The following is a 19340-nucleotide window of genomic DNA, read 5'->3' as shown; positions in this document are numbered from 1 at the left end:
CCAACATGCTGCTCAACATGCCCCGTCTACACTGAAAGGGAAGATGAGCCTGGTTGTGTCTATACAACTCAGATTCAGATTCAGGTTCAACTTAATTGTCATTGTCAGTGTACAGTACAGAGACAACGAAATGCAGTTAGCATCTCCCTGGAAGAGCGACATAGAATATGATTTCAATAAATAAATCTATTTACATGCATACAGTCATAGTGTTTTTCCGGGGGGGGGGGGGGGGCGGTGATAGGCAATCACCGAGGTACATTGTTGAGTAGTGTGACAGCCACAGGGATGAAACTGTTTCCTGGACCTGCTGGTCCGGCAACGGAGAGACCTGTAGCGCCTCCCGGATGGTAGGAGGGTAAAACAGTCTGTAGTTGGGGTGAGAGTAGTCCTTGGCGATGCTGAGCGCCCTTCGCAGACAACGCTTGCTTTGGACAGACTCAACTCGCTCTACAAATGCAAGTTGTGTTCTGAGGTCTCAATACCTGTGTGTCTTAGATACTTGGTGGTCCTTCAGTGAATGAATCACCAAGCCTTACATTGAAAGCATATTTACCGATATTCTATTAAGGTTTACGCATGCTCCTGACCTCATTGTGTTGCCCGTACTGAAAGACCACTAGGAACTGCAGGTGCTGGTTTACCAAAAAAAATACACAAAGTGCTGGAGTAACTCAACAGTCAGACAGCATCTCAAGAGAACATAGATAGGTGATGATTCAGGGTTTGATGGGCAGGTAGTTGGACAATAATGTGAGTTGGGGTGCTGGGGATTGAGGGGGCATGAGGTGTGATGTCAGAGGAAGGCATACATGTGGGAGGGGGGGGAAGAGGTGAGTGTGGGACATCCAGGTGGGACACAGAGAAGGGAGGAGAGAAAGTGGGAAGTGTTGTTTACCTACAATTGGAGAAGTCAATCATCACACCGCTGGGGCGTAGGGTAGCCAAGCGGAATATGAGGTGCTGTTCCTCCAGTTTGCATGTGGCCTCACTCTGGCAGTGGAGGAGGCCCACAGCAGATGGATCAGTGTGGGAATGGGAGGGGGAGTTCAAGTGGTTTGTAACCGGGATATTTGTCAATCATACACCCCCCTCACCTTATCCACCTATCACTTGCCAGACTTTGTCCTGCCCCCACCTCCCTTTTAGTTATTTCTCCCCCCCCTTACAATCAGTCTGACGAAGGGCCCCAACCCAAAACGTCACCTATCCATGTTCTCCACAGATGCTGGCCTGACCCGCTGAGTACTCCAGCACTCTGTGAAATGTCACCTATCCAGTTCTCCACAGATGCTGCCTGACCCGCTGAGTTACTCACACTCTGTGAAACGTCACCTATCCATGTTCTCCACAGATGCTGCATGACCCGCTGAGTTACTCCAGCACTCTGTGAACGTCACTTTCCTGTTCTCCAGAGAGGAGTGTACAAGCCCAGCTGCTCCATTCTCTCAGCATATGACAGTCCTGCCATCCCAGGAATTAACCTTGTAAACCTACGCTGCACTCCCTCAATAGCAAGAATTGCTATTTCGACGAATGCAATCAACCCGGCGTGCACAATCAAATAAGATCAAACAGAACAAGGTGTCCTATAACTTTAGGCAGCGCACGCCATACGCAAGAAGAAGAAAACCCTGCACACGAGCACCAGCCCACACTCTAGGGACAACTTTGCATTCTTACAGAAGCCAATTGACATATGCTGAGAGAATGGAGCAGCTGGGCTTGTACACTCTGGAGTTTAGAAGGATGAGAGGATATTTCATTGAAACATATAAGATTGTTAAGGGCTTGGACATGGTTGAGGCAGGAAACATGTGCGCGATGTTGGGGAGTCCAGAACCAGGGGCCACAGTTTAAGAATAAGGAGTAAGCTATTTAGAACGGAGACGAGGAAACACTTTTTCTCACAGAGAGTGGTGAGTCTGTGGAATTCTCTGCCTCAGGGGGCGGTGGAGGACCGGTTCTCTGGATGCTTTCAAGAGAGAGCTAGATAGGGCTCTTAAAGATAGCGGAGTCAGGGGATATGGGGAGAAGGCAGGAACGGGGTACTGATTGGGGATGATCAGCCATGATTATATTGAATGGCGGTTCTGGCTCGAAGGGCCGAATGGCCTACTCCTGCACCTATTGTCTATTGACCGACAAACCTGCATGTCTTTGGAGTGTGGGAGGGAACCGGAGCACTTGGAGAAAACCCACGTGATCACGGGGAGAACGTACAAACTTTGGTCAGGATCAAACCCGGGTCTCTGGCGCCGTGAGGCAGCAACTCTACCGCTGCACCACCGTGCCGCACAGAACTGAAGACAGTTCTGACTGTGTACCGCATCTATGCCTGGCATCATTTCATAAAACGTCTATCAGATATATGCTGTATTTTTCAGCAGCTGGGTTTGTAGTCTAGATTGGACCCGATGGGACCATAATCAGAATGGAGTGAGTCGTGATGCTTTTTGAATTGTGTCTTGCCTCGGATCATGTTCGCCTGAAGAGGCAGATGAGCCTGGGTTTAATAATTCATCGGAAAGGAAGCGATGAGGTCAATGATGAGCACCATCAGTTGTGCAGTGGAGTGTCAGTATGTGCTCAGGGTCGGCAATGAAGCCTGGTGTATGAACGCTGGCTCAGATGTGATATAAAACCCTGGCTGAAATCATCATCGCAATGGACTGAATATCACTAAATACAGCTGGCAACTTTCCCTGACAAAATACAATCGCTGTGGCGCGCCGATGAGACCCAAATGGCTAAACCTGTGAAGATAAAGGATACAAAGAGCTGGAGTCACTCAGGAGGAGAACTTGGATAGACACCGTATCGGGTCGGGACCCTTCTTCGGACAGACCCGAAATGTTCCCAAACAATGTCTAAGAAGGAACTGCAGACGCTGGAAAAGTCGAAGGTAGACAAAAATGCTGGAGAAACTCAGCGGGTGAGGCAGCATCTATGGAGCGAAGGAATAGGTGACGTTTCAGGTCGAGACCCTTCTTCAGACTGATGAAGGGATAGGTGACGTTTTGGGTCGAGACCCTTCAGGGTCTCGACCCGAAACGTTACCTATTCCTTCGCTCCATAGATGCTGGAGAAACTCAGCGGGTGAGGCAGCATCTATGGAGCGAAGGAATAGGCGACGTTTTTGGGTCGAGACCCTTCTTCAGTCTGACGTGGAGGTGGTGGGGTGGGGGGGCGGGAAGAAGAAAGGAAGAGGCGGAGACAGTGGGCTGTGGGAGAGCTGGGAAGGGGAGGGGAAGGAGGGAGAAAGCAAGGACTACCTGAAATTGGAGAAGTCAATGCTCATACCGCTGGGGTGTAAACTGCCCAAGTGAAATATGAGGTGCTGCTCCTCCAATTTGCGGTGGGACTCACTCTGGGCATGGAGGAGGCCCAGGACAGAAAGGTCGGATTCGGAATGGGAGGGGGAGTTGAAGGGCTGGGCCACTGGTGCATCAAGTTGGTTATTGCGAACCGAGCGGAGGTGTTGGGCGATGCGATCGCCAAGGAATGTTCCCAGCAAATGTTCTCCAGAGATGCTGCCTGACCCGCTGAGTTGCTCCAGCACTTGGTGTTTTGCTCCAGATGAATAAAAATGTTCCTAGACAGGTGGACAAAAATGTTGGAGAAACGCAGCGGGTGAGGCAGCATCTATGGAGCGAAGGAATAGGTGACGTTTCGGGTCGAGACCCAGAATGTTTAGTGGAAGATAAACGGCAGTAAGTTCCCATTAAAGGTAGTCTGTGGGTCTCTAATGTGATAGATGGTAGGTTCAAGAGAGTCGAGAGTGTTTTATTGTGATGTGTCGCAGATAGGACAATGAAATTCTTGCTTAGTTTGAGCTTAGTTTAAGTTTACCTATTTAGTTAAGTGGTCAGGACAACTCTCCAGTTGGTGGTAGGATGGTTCAGTTGCCTAATAATAGCTGGGGAAAAAACTGTCCCTGATTCTGGAGGTGTTTAAGGAAGAACTGCAGATGCTGGAAAAATCAAAAGGTAGACAAAAATGCTGGAGAAACTCAGCGGGTGAGGCAGCATCATCTATGGAGTGAAGGAATAGGTGACGTTTGGGTCGAGACCCTTCCGGGTCTCGACCCGAAACGTCACCTATTCCTTCATCAGTCTGAAGAAGGGTCTCGACCCGAAACGTCACCTATTCCTTCGCTCCATAGATGCTGCCTCACCCACTGAGTTTCTCCGGCATTTTTGTCTACCTTCGATTTTTCCAGCATCTGCAGTTCCTTCTTAAACATCCTTGTCAGCTAGCTTATTTTAACCATGTATGGTTAGGAGTACGATCAAAGTCTGAGAACATTTCAAAGGCACAAAGCTCGGAAACTAGCACTTTGCGTTTTTTTTAATAAACCAGCTTGCAATGGGATATATTAAAAAATCATAACCAGGTGACAGCTGAATTACCAATATAATTCATCTTACAGCCCAGTGGTGTGAACATTGACTTATCTAACTTCAAGGAACATTTGCTTTCCCTCTCTCTCTCTCTCTCTGTCCCTCACCCACCCTAGTTCTCCGACCAGTCTCGCTGTCATCCTGATAAAATTTTACTTTGTACACCTCGTTGTCAACTTCCCCTCACCTAACAGTGATCTATTCTACATTTCACTTTGAACTTTGTCCTCTTTGATCTCCCGCTTCACACCTTACCCTTCCACATATCTAAGGACAAGACACAAAAAGCTGGTGTAACTCAGCGGGACAGGCAGCATCTCTGGATTCCAGGAATGGGTGACGTTTCAGGTCGAGACCCTCCTTCAGTCTGAAGAAGGGTCTCGACCCGAAGTGCAGCCCATTCCTTCTCTCCCGAGATGCTGCCTGTCCCGCTGAGTTACTCCAGTTTTTTGTGTCTATCGATATAGAAAGTCCGTTTCACTAATAGTGCTTGAGAAAAGGAGATCTTCCATCCTCAATCATTCGGGCATATTTGTAACTCAGGATCGACCAAAGTGATTGACTCTTGATTGCATTTTTAGTTCAGGGCCAAATGTGTGGGCAGTAACTGCAGGCATTGTGGTGATAGACATATCACAACAATTAATGTCATAGAGTGATACAGCGTGGAAACAGGCTCGCCCACACCGGCCAACACTAGTCCCACCTGCCTGCGCTTGGTCCATATCCCTCCAAACCCGTCCCATCCATGTACCTGTCTAACTGTTTCTTAAACGTTGCGATAGTTCCTGCTACAACTACCTCCATGCATCCGCCACCCTTGGTGTGAATCAGGTTCCTATTAAATCTTTCCCCCTTCACCTTAAACTTATGTCCTCTGGTCCTCGATTCCCCAACTCTGGGCAAGAGACTCTGTGCGTCTATGTGATCTATTCCTATCTTAGATCTAATAGAAAGATTTAATGGGAATCTGAGGGGTAACCTTTTCCCACAATAGGTGGTGGGTGTATGGAACGAGCTGCCAGAGGAGGTAGTTGTGGCAGGGAGTGTCGGAACGTTTAAGAAACAGTTGGACAGGTACATGGATAGGTCAGGTTTGGAGGGATATGGACCAAACGCGGGCAGGTGGGACCAGTGCAGCTGGGCCATGTTGGTCGGTGTGGGCACGTTGGGCCGAAGGGCCTGTTTCGACGCTGTATCACTCGATGACTCTCTATCACTCATGATTTTGTAATTAATTTCAGAAAACTGTACCTGATAAAAAGCGCAAAAATGCCACCCAGTATAGCCACAGCGATGAGCAAGTAGGGAAACACTGATGCTATAGTGACGAGTATGAAGGTGAGCACCATAATTTGTTGCAGGAAATTCTCAGCGTTAAAAGGCAGCCTCACATCCATCTCATCCGTATCCTTGGAGAAGCGGTTGATAATCCTCCCAGATGGAGTCGTGTCAAAGAACGCCATCGGACAATGTAAGATCTTTTGATCAAAGAGAAACAAAAAGAAAATGCCATTGTCAGTTTATTGACACCGTTTGCATCTCCCAGTCAATAGACAATAGACAATAGGTGCAGGAGTAGGCCATTCGGCCCTTCGAGCCAGCACCGCCATTCAATGTGATCATGGCTGATCATCCCCAATCAGTACCCCGTTCCTGCCTTCTCCCCATATCCCCTGACTCCGCTATCTTTAAGAGCCCTATCTATCTCTCTCTTGAAAGCATCCAGAGAACCTGCCTCCACCGCCCTCTGAGGCAGAGAATTCCACAGACTCACCACTCTCTGTGAGAAAAAGTGTTTCCTCGTCTCCGTTCTAAATGGCTTACTCCTTATTCTTAAACAACGCAAGGCAAAGCGCTGAAGGTTGAGGAAATGAAGCGGGGGGCCCTTGAAAGGCCAGCATTGGAGAGATTCGATGGTAGTGAAGCCAACGGATATTTTGAGATAAGGAGGGATTTGTACAAAAAATGGGGAATTGAGGGATTGAGAGATGAGAGGCAGCAGGTGGGCTAGCACAGAGGTGATGGGCGGAATGCAAATCCAGATAAATGCAGAGATATTTTTGCAGATCCCATGTTTTTGTGGGTCAGAAGGTGAAGAGTCAGCCAAATGCACCCAGTCTGCGAGGGAAAACTGTTTGCCACGGAGACTGCAAATACGTCAGTCATTTCTAAAGAAGATAAAACGAGCTGGTAAAACGGGCTAGCTCAGTGCTGGAGGGGAGAGTGGACTCTGGGATGGATGTGCTGGAGAGGTGTATGAGGCGCAAGGTGCAGGTCATCCTGAAAAACCTCGGGCATCCCCTCCATTTAATTCTGGAGTCAAAAGAGCACTCGGAGTGGTGAATCTCTGGAATTCTCTGCCACAGAAGGTAGATGAGGCCAGTTCATTGGCTATATTTAAGAGGGAGTTAGATGTGGCCCTTGTGGCTAAAGGGATCAGGGGGTATGGAGAGAAGGCAGGTACAGGATACTGAGTTGGATGATCAGCCATGATCATATTGAATGGCGGTGCAGGCTCGAAGGGCCGAAAGGCCTACTCCTGCACCTATTTTCTATGTTTCTATGTTTCTAACAACCGGCTCCTATCCCTGCGCTGTAGAATGGAACGGTTCAGGAGATCCTTCACCCCTGCACCCATTAGATTGTATAATACTGACCGCTAGGCTGTAGGGGGATGCATTTTTGCATTTTTTTAATTTTTAATTATTAATTATTGGTCTTTTTAAGTATTTATTGCTCTCAGGTAGTGTCATAGAAACATAGAAACATAGAAATTAGGTGCAGGAGTAGGCCATTCGGCCCTTCGAGCCTGCACCGCCACTCAATATGATCATGGCTGATCATCCAACTCAGTATCCCGTACCTGCCTTCTCTCCATACCCTCTGATCCCCTTAGCCACAAGGGCCACATCTAACTCCCTCTTAAATATAGCCAATGAACTGGCCTCGACTACCCTCTGTGGCAGAGAGTTCCAGAGATTCACCACTCTCTGTGTGAAAAAAGTTCTTCTCATCTCGGTTTTAATGGATTTCCCCCTTATCCTTAAGCTGTGACCCCTTGTCCTGGACTTCCCCAACATCGGAAGTTTCTATAAGATCCCCTCTCAATCTCCTAAATTCTAGAGAGTATAAACCAAGTCTATCCAGTCTTTCTTCATAAGACAGTCCTGACATCCCAGGAATCAGTCTGGTGAACCTTCTCTGCACTCCCTCTATGGCAATAATGTCCTTCCTCAGATTTGGAGACCAAAACTGTACGCAATATTCCAGGTGTGGTCTCACCAAGACCCTGTACAACTGCAGTAGAACCTCCCTGCTCCTATACTCAAATCCTTTTGCTATGAAAGCTAACATACCATTCGCTTTCTTCACTGCCTGCTGCACCTGCATGCCTACTTTCAATGACTGGTGTACCATGACACCCAGGTCTCGCTGCATCTCCCCTTTTCCTAGTCGGCCACCATTTAGATAATAGTCTGCTTTCCTGTTTTTGCCACCAAAATGGATAACCTCACATTTATCCACATTATACTGCATCTGCCAAACATTTGCCCACTCACCCAGCCTATCTAAGTCACCTTGCTTAGTGTCATCCGCAAACTTGGAGATATTGCCTTCAATTCCCTCATCCAGATCATTAATATATATTGTAAATAGCTGGGGTCCCAGCACTGAGCCTTGCGGTACCCCACTAGTCACTGCCTGCCATTGTGAAAAGGACCCGTTTACTCCTACTCTTTGCTTCCTGTTTGCCAGCCAGTTCTCTATCCACATCAATACTGAACCCCCAATGCTATGTGCTTTAAGTTTGTATACTAATCTCTTATGTGGGACCTTGTCGAAAGCCTTCTGGAAGTCCAGATACACCACATCCACTGGTTCTCCCCTATCCACGCTACTAGTTACATCCTCGAAAAATTCTATAAGATTCGTCAGACATGATTTACCTTTTGTAAATCCATGCTGACTTTGTCCAATGATTTCACCACTTTCCAAATGTGCTGCTATCCCATCTTTAATAACTGACTCTAGCAGTTTCCCCACTACCGATGTTAGACTAACTGGTCTGTAATTCCCCGTTTTCTCTCTCCCTCCCTTCTTAAAAAGTGGGGTTACGTTTGCTACCAGCCAATCCTCAGGAACTACTCCAGAATGTAAAGAGTTTTGAAAGATTATTACTAATGTATCCACTATTTCTGGAGCTACTTCCTTAAGTACTCTGGGATGCAGCCTATCTGGCCCTGGAGATTTATCGGCCTTTAGTCCATTCAATTTACCCAACACCACTTCCCGGCCAACCTGGATTTCACTCAATTCCTCCAACTCCTTTGACCCGCGGTCCCCTGCTATTTCCGGCAGATTATTTATGTCTTCCTTAGTGAAGACGGAACCAAAGTAGTTATTCAATTGGTCCACCATATCCTTGTTCCCCATGATCAACTCACCTGTTTCTGACTGCAAGGGACCTACATTTGTTTTAACTAATCTCTTTCTTTTCACATATCTATAAAAACTTTTGCAGTCAGTTTTTATGTTCCCTGCCAGTTTTCTTTCATAATCTATTTTTCCTTTCCTAATTAAGCCCTTTGTCCTCCTCTGCTGGTCTCTGAATTTCTCCCAGTCCTCCGGTAGGCTGCTTTTTCTGGCTAATTTGTACGCATCATCCTTCGCTTTGATACTATCCCTGATTTCCCTTCTTATCCACGGATGTACTACCTTCCCTGATTTATTCTTTTGCCAAACTGGGATAAACAATTTTTGTAGTTCATCCATGCAGTCTTTAAATGTCTTCCATTACATATCCACCGTCAACCCTTTTAGAATTAATTGCCAGTCAATCTTGGCCAATTCACGTCTCATACCCTCAAAGTTACCTTTCTTTAAGTTCAGAACCATTGTTTCTGAATTAACAATGCCACTCTCCATCCTAATGAAGAACTCAACCATATTATGGTCACTCTTGCCCAAGGGGGCACGTACAACAAGACTGCTAACTAACCCTTCCTCATTACTCAATACCCAGTCTAAAATAGCCTGCTCTCTCGTTGGTTCCTCTACATGTTGATATAGATAACTATCCCGCATACATTCCAAGAAATCCTCTTCCTCAGCACCCCTGCCAATTTGATTCACCCAATCTATATGTAGATTGAAGTCACCCATTATAACGGTTTTGCCTTTGTCGCACGCATTTCTAATTTCCTGTTTGATACTATCTCCAACTTCACTACTACTGTTAGGTGGCCTGTACACAACACCCACCAGCGTTTTCCGCCCCTTAGTGTTTCGCAGCTCTACCAATACTCGCATCCCGTCTGTTGCCGCAGAAACCCCTGTCCGTACCTCTCACAATGGAGTCTCCCACTATAATGGCGTTGCCTGCCTTAGGCCTTTTTGGTTTTGGCTCAACAGCCCTATTCGCATCACAAGCCAGTCCGCCGCCCAGTGTAAACACCTCTTATTGTATTTTATGTATTTTCTGTCTACGTTCGTTTTGAATGTGTGGGTTTGTTGGTTGGGGACTTCTGGACATCTGGATTTCCCCGAGGGGATCAATAAAGCATTTATTATTATTATTATTAAATGCCCGTGAATCTAATCGCTGCTTGGAGTAAAAAGCGTGCACGTTGGGGAATGATGTAGTACGTGAAACTGGGTTCATAGAAACATAGAAAAATAGGTGCAGAAGTAGGCCATTCGGCCCTTCGAGCCTGCACCGCCATTCAATATGATCATGGCTGATCATCCAACTCAGTATCCTGTACCTGCCTTCTCTCCATACCCCCTGATCCCTTTAGCCACAAGGGCCACATCTAACTCCCTTTAAATATAGCCAATGAACTGGCCTCAACTACCTTCTGTGGCAGAGAATTCCAGAGATTTTTTTGCTCATCTCCGCAGTTCAGTCTTGGCAACAAACTGCACGGAAAATGCTGAGCTTCCAGAATGTGACCACCCGCGACTAAAACCCAGCCACTCTCTGGTTATTGGGGCCACTAATCAAACCTGACACCAGAGGGTTCCTGAGCGGCCTCTTGCACACAGACCATCAATCACACGAGTGAAATATGAGCCCGCTTGTGTGGTGCGGGCAGCTTGTTACAGCCAGGCGCTGCCTGCTATTGTCATCGATCGGGTTTAACTCCAGCACATTGGGCCGAGCCGAGGGATCACCACCCTGCTGTCACTCTGCATCTTGATAAATGTTCCAGCTACGGAGATAACATGCCCGGTGGGTGACTCCCGCTAAACTATTGATCTGATACATTTAATTGACTGGAAACTCTAGGCAAGTTAGTAGCAAGGATGCCGCTGAACTTTGAATGGAGTTGAAGCGCAAGGTTCAGCATGAAAGCGACACACACACACACACACACACACACACACACACACACACAGCATGGGACAAAACGCAAAACTTGGGACTCGCTTAGATGGGGCATCTTGGTCAGCCTGGACATGTTGGGCCGAAGGGCCTGCTTCCACAGTGTATAACTATGACTCTATTGCAAGAAAACGACATAATATTAGTAGAAACAAGAATGTTTTTTTTAAATCCTGGAGCCCACTGCATCACTGACGGCAACCAATGTTGATATTTAGTCTCAGTACCATTTACCAGAACTAATCCCATATCCTTTTATTCAATTATGATATAACAGTCTTCCCTTCTCTCCCTCTGTCCCTCCCCCTCTCCCCCTCCCTCTCTCTCCCCCTCTCTCCCCCCCCCTTCTTCCTCTCTCCCCCACCCCTTCTACCTCTCTCCCTCTTCCTCCCTCCCTCTCTCCTCCTCTTTCTCCCCTTCTCCCCCCCTCTCCTCCTCTCCCTCTCTCAATCCCTCTCATCCCCCTCTCTCTCCCTCTCCCTCTCTCCCTCTCCCCCAGCAGATTACCACAGCTCTATTACATAGAGAATTCCATTCTCCACTCACAAGGTGAAGTCATTTCCCCCAATCTTCATCCCCAAACCCTTTCTTTACTTTGTGCTCAGATGCCTGATTCTATTTACCACATCCTGGAGAATATCTACTCCACATCTTTGTAAATTCTCTTAAGATTATCCTACATGTCAAAGAGATCAGCTCTGAGTATTTTAAACCCCACCGTGTACAGGCTTCGTCTTTCATATGACAATCCTGCCAGGTTAGGCATCAATGTTTCAGAAAGAGAAATCTGGGAAATCAACGGTAGACACAAAATGCTGGAGTAACTCAGCGGGCGAGGCAGCATCTATGGAGAGAAGGATTGGCGATGTTTCGGGTCTCGTACCCGAAACATCGGCAATTCCTTCTCTCCATAGATACTGCCTCGCCCGCTGAGTTACTCCAGCTTTTGTGTCTAGGTAAGGAACAATCTGATTATGGTTTGCTTCATTCCCTCTTTTACAAGCGTATTGCAACTTCACCTTACACAATATTCCAGATGTTGTCTGACAGGACTCGAAGTGACAGTAACAAGATGCCTCTACAACTTGTTTCAAACGATCTTGCAATGAATGACAACATGTTGTTTGACTTCCTAATAGTAAGATTAAACGAAACTTACCAGTTTGAAGTTTGACTCGTTATGTTATGAGGAGTAACGTTGAGGGATTACGTGAAGAACCCCGCCAGGACGCATGCGTGACATTCTTCAAAGCAGCGTTGTGAAATCACAGATAACTGTAATGACTAAACATAGTAAGATTAGAGAAGAGATACCAGTTGAGTATATGATCAAGGGTGGGAGTGGAGGGCACGTAATCCCTCAACATTACTCCACATAAAATAACGATCAAACTTCAAACTGGTAAGTTCTCGTTTATTCTTACTATTTTACTTTGGAGTCACGTGAGTGACTATGTGAAGATTTTAAAGCTCTGTGATTTCATGCCGTGGAAACGAGTCCATGCATCACATCTGCCTTGATGACTCTAGGAGGAATTGTGTCAACATATTTTAGACATGAGTCCGACATTGAAATCCATGAATTTATTAACACAAATTATAACCCCTATTTATGGGGTAATTAATTACAGAACTTAAATTGTTTCTGCAAATGTTCCAGGTTTAATGACTGGTTTATGATAAAATAGTTGGAATGTTTTTTCCCCTGACCATCTTGCTGCCTTGAGGGTTTGGTCCATTGGTACATCCAACTGCATAGCTGCCGATGTAGCTGCAGCCCTGGTGGAATGAGATTTAAAATATTAGTATCCACCCCCAGCCTGTGTTAGAACCTGTTTCAGCCATCTTGAGATTGTCTGGACCGACAATTTTTTGTGTGGTTGCTTATGGCTGACTGAAAGTGCCTTCTCATTGCCTCTGATGATTTTCGTTTTCTCCATATATAACGACAAATGTTTTACTATACAGAGACGATCATCTGTTAGGTAAGACCTAAATTCGATATTGAGGCCCGCTGATCCCTGTCTGTTCTGTTTCACTAATTCATAAATATGAAACGTAACGTTTTTAGATGAAGAAAGTCATGTTGTCCAGTCTTAATTTATGTAATGACTGTACCCTTTGTGCCGTGACCAATGCCATTAGCATGACTGTTTTTAATGTCAGTCTATGTAGGGTCAGAGCTGTTGCTGGAGACCAATTCCTGAGCATCTTCAGGACAATACTCACATCCCATATTTGGGAGTACCTGGTTCTTGGGGGATTGGTATTAAAAATTCCCCTCATAAGTTTTGTAACCAGTGGGTGAGTCCCAACAGAGTGACGCTCTGTCCCTTGCCATAGATAAGTCGATAAGGCACTTCTGGCGCAAGTTGATGGCACTATAACTGAGCCCCTCATCATAATGGAGGCCTGCCAGGTATTCCAGAACAGACGGGAGTTCATATCTCTGTAGGTGGTGCTGTTTTTGTTACAATACATCTCCCACTTCCTGATATAGACCAGATACTGTTTTTTGGTGGACTGTCTTTGGGCCGCCGAGATCATGTTTCACTGTTCGGTTCCGTCAGTCCAGCTGTAGTAGAGGTATTTTTAAACTCTACAAATTAATAAATTCAAATAGTTATGGCATGGGTGGCTATCCTTGTTACGGGATGAACCAACAAGTCTGGTCTATTCGGGATGGTGATACATGGTTCTAATACCAATGTTCATTATCACTGGGAACCATAGTTGAGTAGGCCAATCGGGTACTACCAAAATACCAGACGCAGAGTCCTGCTGTATTTTCCTTAATACCCGACTGATGAGCAGAAAGGAGGGAATGCATAAATAAACAATTTCCCCCCAATGCAGCGAAAATGCATCTGTCCGCCGCTGCCCCAGGGTCTGGTTCCCATGAAACATAATTTGATAACTGGTGATTAAACCTGGATGCGATAGATCGATATCTGGTGTTCCATATCGTGCTGTAATATCAGCAAATACTTTTATCAACATCCATTCGTGTTTTCATAAATTTGCGTGACCTGGTGTCTGCCACTAAATTTAGTTTACCTGGTAGGTAAGTAGCTGATATCCAAATATCTCTCTGGATACACCACTGCCAAATTGTATTAGCCAGATTGTCACATGATGTCGATTTGTTTCCACCCATGTGGTTGATATATGCTACCATGGTGGTATTGTCAATCTGTAGTCTAAACATGCTGGTGATATGACCCAGCACAATATGACTTTAGGCCATAGAATGCACCCAACATTTCCTGGTAGTTTATGCCCAGTGTGAGTAATATGATGCCTCCTGTGCAGTCCATCTACCTCCACAGCTGGAGATGGAATTGGTGGCACCCCAACCAGTGCACTGGCATCAGTTTGTAGCACCATATAAGGGTTACTGACAATGATTGGATTGAAACAAAGCCAAATGTTATCTATCCACCATTTTGGTTCCATTATAGCTTTGATTGGTAGCTGCATAGGTCTGTCAAAATGAACCAGCATTGATTTTGAGTGCTTGTATTTTTGCTCTCTGTAAATTTGGTAATGTAAAAGGTCCAAATTGTGTGGCTGGAAAAGCAGCCACCATTTTGCCAATTACTTTTGCTACCAATCTGATGGACGGTTACTGATGTCAATGAGGTTATTGCAAGCCTCTATTAAGTCTATAGCCTTTCCCTTTGGCAAAGTCACCGACATGTGAACTGAGTCAATTGTGAACCCCAAATAGTCCATAGTAGTGGAAGGTGTTAATTTAGATTTAACTGGATGGATAATAAACCCCAGTTTCAAATAACTGTTTTGTGGCTGTTACAGTTTGTTTGGCCAATTCCAAAGTTGCCCACAATAAGTATGTCATCTAGATATGCCATGACCATGTGTTTTTGTTTCCGTAGAAACGCTAGGGCTGGTTACAAAATTTTTGTGAACAGCCTGGGGCTGATGATAATCCATTTGGTAGTGCTGTATACTGCCAGAGCTGTCCCATCCAGTTGAATTTTAAGTAACATCTGTGGTCACCTCGTATAGGCACTGAATAGTAAGCATCTTTTAAATCGATGCTGACCATGAAGTAACCTTTGGAAATTAATTGTTTAGCAGTAACAAAGGTTTCCATTTTGAAATGAATATATTGTACAAATGTATTCAATTTGGTCAGATCTATGATGATGCGACAACCACCATCTTTTTGTTTTTGGTAAATATATTGGACCCGAATTCTAGTGGTTCGTGTTGGGTTTTTTCAATTACACCTTTTGCGTAAAGCCGCTCCAGTTCAGCTTGCGCCTCTGATTTTCCTATACCAGAAAGTACGAACATTCGGTTCGGTATATGTTGAACTGGAGGGCTGTACTTGTGTATAAATTCTATTGTATATCCCTGGATACTGCTTAAAATGTAAGTATCGGTTGTTAACATGCTCCATGCATTCAGAAAGGAGTGTATTCTCCCCCCCAACCTCCATGCTCCCTGTATTTTGTAGGGAACCAGACCCACCTACCTCAATAGTTACCAGTGGCAGGTTTACTTCTTTTTGTAAGTTCTTCGCTGATATTGATGCGCTGGTGTCTGGATTTGTGGTTTGGTTGACGTTGGAGGTCCGCGTATTTTCCAGGAAGGCCGGCCTGGGCCATGGCCTAAAAAAAACATCATGTTTTGTGTACCGGGCCTTCGAGCTTTCACCAGTCGGTCTTGCTCTACTGGTGGGTGCGTAGGGGTGCTGTCTATGGCTGTAGTGGGTATTTGATGGAGTCCCTTTTATTAGTCCCAGGGTTTTTGCTTCCTCATCGAGCTCCTTGACTTGCTTCGATAGGTTGCCTCCAAATAGTAGTATCGGTGTCTTGATGTGGTGTCCAGTATAGCCTGTTCTTGTAGCTGGTTGAGAGACATATAGTCTATATTGGTAGCTAGCTTTTGCTCCAGGTTTTGGCCAGTCTGGTCTGGCTGTATGAAGTTGGACACCATGTCCAGTAGGTGTTCTTGTTCCTGCACCCCCTGCACACTTGACTTTCCTTCTGCGGACCCCTCTTCCAGATCAGCCCAGAACTGACCCGCAGTGCTCCCCTCTGATGAGGTAGAAGCACTGTGCAGCCCTTCAAGAGGTACTGCTGTGGGTTTGCCATAGAGCCCACTGTGACCCGACTCCATCTCCCGGAGCCTGTCACGTTGGAGCAAATGCTCCACACACCGCTCCATCCGGCTCCAGCGCTCACGGTCGCTGGCCGCCCGCGGCTGCTCAAAGTCGGACTCCTCTGAGTCCACGACTTTGATGGTTTTTTGTCTTGCCTTACCGCCCGGCCGCGGAGTGGATCTGGCCGGTGCGGAGGCGACATCGGGCACAGCTGATCCCATTATAGGTGATTCAAGTGCCGCTGGCCGCTGCTAGCCCACCAGCTTTGTCGCAGCCCGTTGGTTTCTCCACCTGTAATCAGCATGGGAAAACACAAAAAGACCGCAGCTCTTACCTGCAGGTCCTGGGTTTAAATTGTCGCTACGGGGGAACGTCGTTCCACCCCGCCTCCTGCCGTTTTCGACTTGTCAAAAGTCGACGGCCCCATCTGAATAGTCTCCCGCCCGGCCGTGGTGTTCTGGCCGGCGCGGGACCAAAAGTCGGCACAGCTGATCCCTTACGGGGCTTGTGCCTTCAGCTGCTGCTGGCTCCCGCAACTTCGCGGTCCTCCCCAGCCAGCTTTACTCGCAGCACTTGTGGACACTATTTTGTCCAGCTTCCCCCCCCCCCCCCGTGTAAAAACAGCGCGGGGACAAAAACTACCGCAGAGTAAATCACTTACCTGCAGGTCGCGGTTTCAACTTACCGCTGCGGGGGAACGCTCTACCCCGCCTGTCGTTTCGCAAGCGTGAAAGCGATATGACACGCATGCGTCCTGGCGGGGTTCTTCACGTAGTCACTCACGTGACTCCGAAGTAAAATAGCCCACTGCGCCTGGATGTTAATTTACAATGAATGCTACACCAGGTCCCTCTGAAAACAATAAGGTCGAGAAACACTTTAACTCCCTTTCCCATTCCCACACTGACCTTTCTGTCCTGGGCCTCCACCACTGTCAGAGTGATGCCGCACACAAATTGGAGGAGCAGCACCTCATATTTCGCTTGGGCAGCTTACACCCCAGCGGTATGAACATTGATTTCTCTAACTTGAAGTGACCTCTTGTATCCCCCCTCTCTCTATCCCTCCCCCACCCTAGTCATCCTACTAGTTTCACTGTCATCCTATTGAGTTTCACTGTCTGTATAACTCGTTATCACCTAGCCCACAGCCAACAATGGACCATTGTGGGCTCTACCTTTCCTTGAACATTGTAATTTTTTGCATATCTTACATTCATTTGTTCCCTATCTCTCTATATCACCGTCTATACCTCTTGTTTCCCTTTCCCCTGACTCTCAGTCGGAAGAAGTATCTTGACTGGAAACCTCACCTAGTCCTTCCATCTAGAGATGTTGCCTGTCCCGCTGAGTTACTCCAGTGCAGTGTGCCTTTTAAAAAAAAATGCCCTCAATTGATCAGAATATAGGGAGTGCTTGCGAAAATGGAATAACACAAAATTAGTGTGACCAGTTATCTGATTTAACATATGATTAAACCAAAGCTCAAAGTGTCCTTATATACTGAAGTCTGAAGAAGGGTCTCAACCTGAAACGTCACCTATTCCTTCGCTCCATAGATGCTGCCTCACACGCTGAGTTTCTCCAGCATCTATGGAGCGAAGGAATAGGTAACGTTTCGGGTCGAGACCCTTCCGGGCCTCGACACGAAACGTCACCTATCCCTTCATCAGTCTGAAGAAGGGTCTCGACCCGAAACGTTACCTATTCCTTCGCTCCATAGATGCTGCCTCATCCGCTGAGTTTCTCCAGCATCTATGGAGCGAAGGAATAGGTAACGTTTCGGGTCGAGACCCTTCCGGGTCTCAACCCGAAACGTTACCTATCCCTTCATCAGTCTGAAGAAGGGTCTCATAGAAACATAGAAACATAGAAATTAGGTGCAGGAGTAGGCCATTCGGCCCTTCGAGCCTGCACCGCCATTCAATATGATCATGGCTGATCATCCAACTCAGTATACCGTACCTGCCTTCTCTCCATACCCTCTGATCCCCTTAGCCACAAGGGCCACATCTAACTCCCTCTTAAATATAGCGAATGAACTGGCCTCGACTACCCTCTGTGGCAGAGAGTTCCAGAGATTCACCACTCTCTGTGTGAAAAAAGTTCTTCTCATCTCGACCTGAAACGTTACCTATTCCTTCACTCCATAGATGCTGCCTCACCCGCTGAGTTTCTCCAGGTTTTTTTGATCAACCTAATATGCTGTAACAATGGGAAAAAACTGAAATCTATACATCTTACCTTGTAAAACACTTTGTCGTGCAGCGTACAGGATGACTTCATGGTAAAATTGGTGAAGAAAAATCCTTTAATGGCACTCAGAGCAATGATGGCGACAATAGACATTCCGTACACAAGCTGGTAGAACTGGAGCTGGGGGTTTTTGGTGATGCTGCTGCAGTCCCATGCTGTGGTATTGTTGCTCGATGCAGCACAGTCAGCCTTTACACAGATACACGCATATCAATGCCAAACACTTAGTTAACGAGAGGCAAAACAGGCAACAGGCGTTAGGGCGCGCAACTCTGGGAGCAAAGAGGTCCTTCTGCAGTTGTACAGATCCCTAGTGAGACCACACCTGGAGTATTGTGTACAGTTTTGGTCCCCTAATTTGAGGAAGGACATTCTTGCTATTGAGGGAGCCCAGCGTAGGTTTACAAGGTTAATTCCCGGGATGGCGGGACTGTCATATGCTGAGAGAGTGGAGCAGCTGGGCTTGTACACTCTGGAGTTTAGAAGGATGAGAGGGTATCTCATTGAAACATATAAGATTGTTAAGGGCTTGAACACACTAGAGGCAGGAAACATGTTCCCGATGTTGGGGGAGTCCAAAACCAGGGGCCACAGTTTAAGAATAAGGGGTAAGCCATTTAGAACGGAGACGAGGAAACACTTTTTCTCACAGAGAGTGGTGAGTCTGTGGAATTCTCTGCCTCAGAGGGCGGTGGAGGCCGGTTCTCTGGATACTTTCAAGAGAGAGCTAGATAGGGCTCTTAAAAATAGCGGAGTCAGGGGATATGGGGAGAAGGCAGGAACGGGGGGGGGGGGGGGATACTGATCACTTTCTCATCCACTCCCTACCCACTAGGGGGCAATTTACAGAGGCCCGATTAACCTGCAAAGGTGCACGGCTTTGGGACGTGGGAGGAAACCGCAGCTCCGGGAGGAAAGCCATGCGACCAAGGGGAGCACGTGCAAACTCCACATGGACAGCACCCGAGGTCAGGATCGAACCTGGGTCTGTGGCACTGTGAGGCAGCAGCCGCCCAAACTCCTAGTATTAACATCTGGGAGATTTTCCTGTTGTCAAAGAATATAAAACATCTTTGTTTTTTGCAATATAGATATTCCAATTAAAGGGCATATTTCTGTGTACATAAACCCCTCTAGTTAATCTAAGACTTGTATAGCAATGA

At 46.6% G+C, this 19340-nt stretch overlaps 1 protein-coding gene across 1 annotated transcript in view; it reads right to left on the bottom strand.

Moving 5' to 3' along the window:
* Positions 1-19340, bottom strand: part of LOC116982924 (multidrug resistance-associated protein 9-like) — a 119608-nt gene that overhangs the window by 19692 nt on the left and 80576 nt on the right. Inside the window, exons 14-15 of the mRNA XM_033036480.1 lie at positions 18166-18372; positions 5658-5884 (exon numbers count right to left, since the gene is read on the bottom strand). Coding sequence (XP_032892371.1) covers positions 5658-5884; positions 18166-18372 — 434 coding nt within the window. The remainder of the gene's footprint in view (positions 1-5657; positions 5885-18165; positions 18373-19340) is intronic.

This window comes from Amblyraja radiata, chromosome 17 (assembly GCF_010909765.2).
Source record: "Amblyraja radiata isolate CabotCenter1 chromosome 17, sAmbRad1.1.pri, whole genome shotgun sequence".
Lineage (NCBI taxonomy): Eukaryota > Metazoa > Chordata > Chondrichthyes > Rajiformes > Rajidae > Amblyraja > Amblyraja radiata.
The sequence above is the reverse complement of the archived record's forward strand: the minus strand, read 5'-3'. Positions and strand labels throughout refer to the sequence as shown.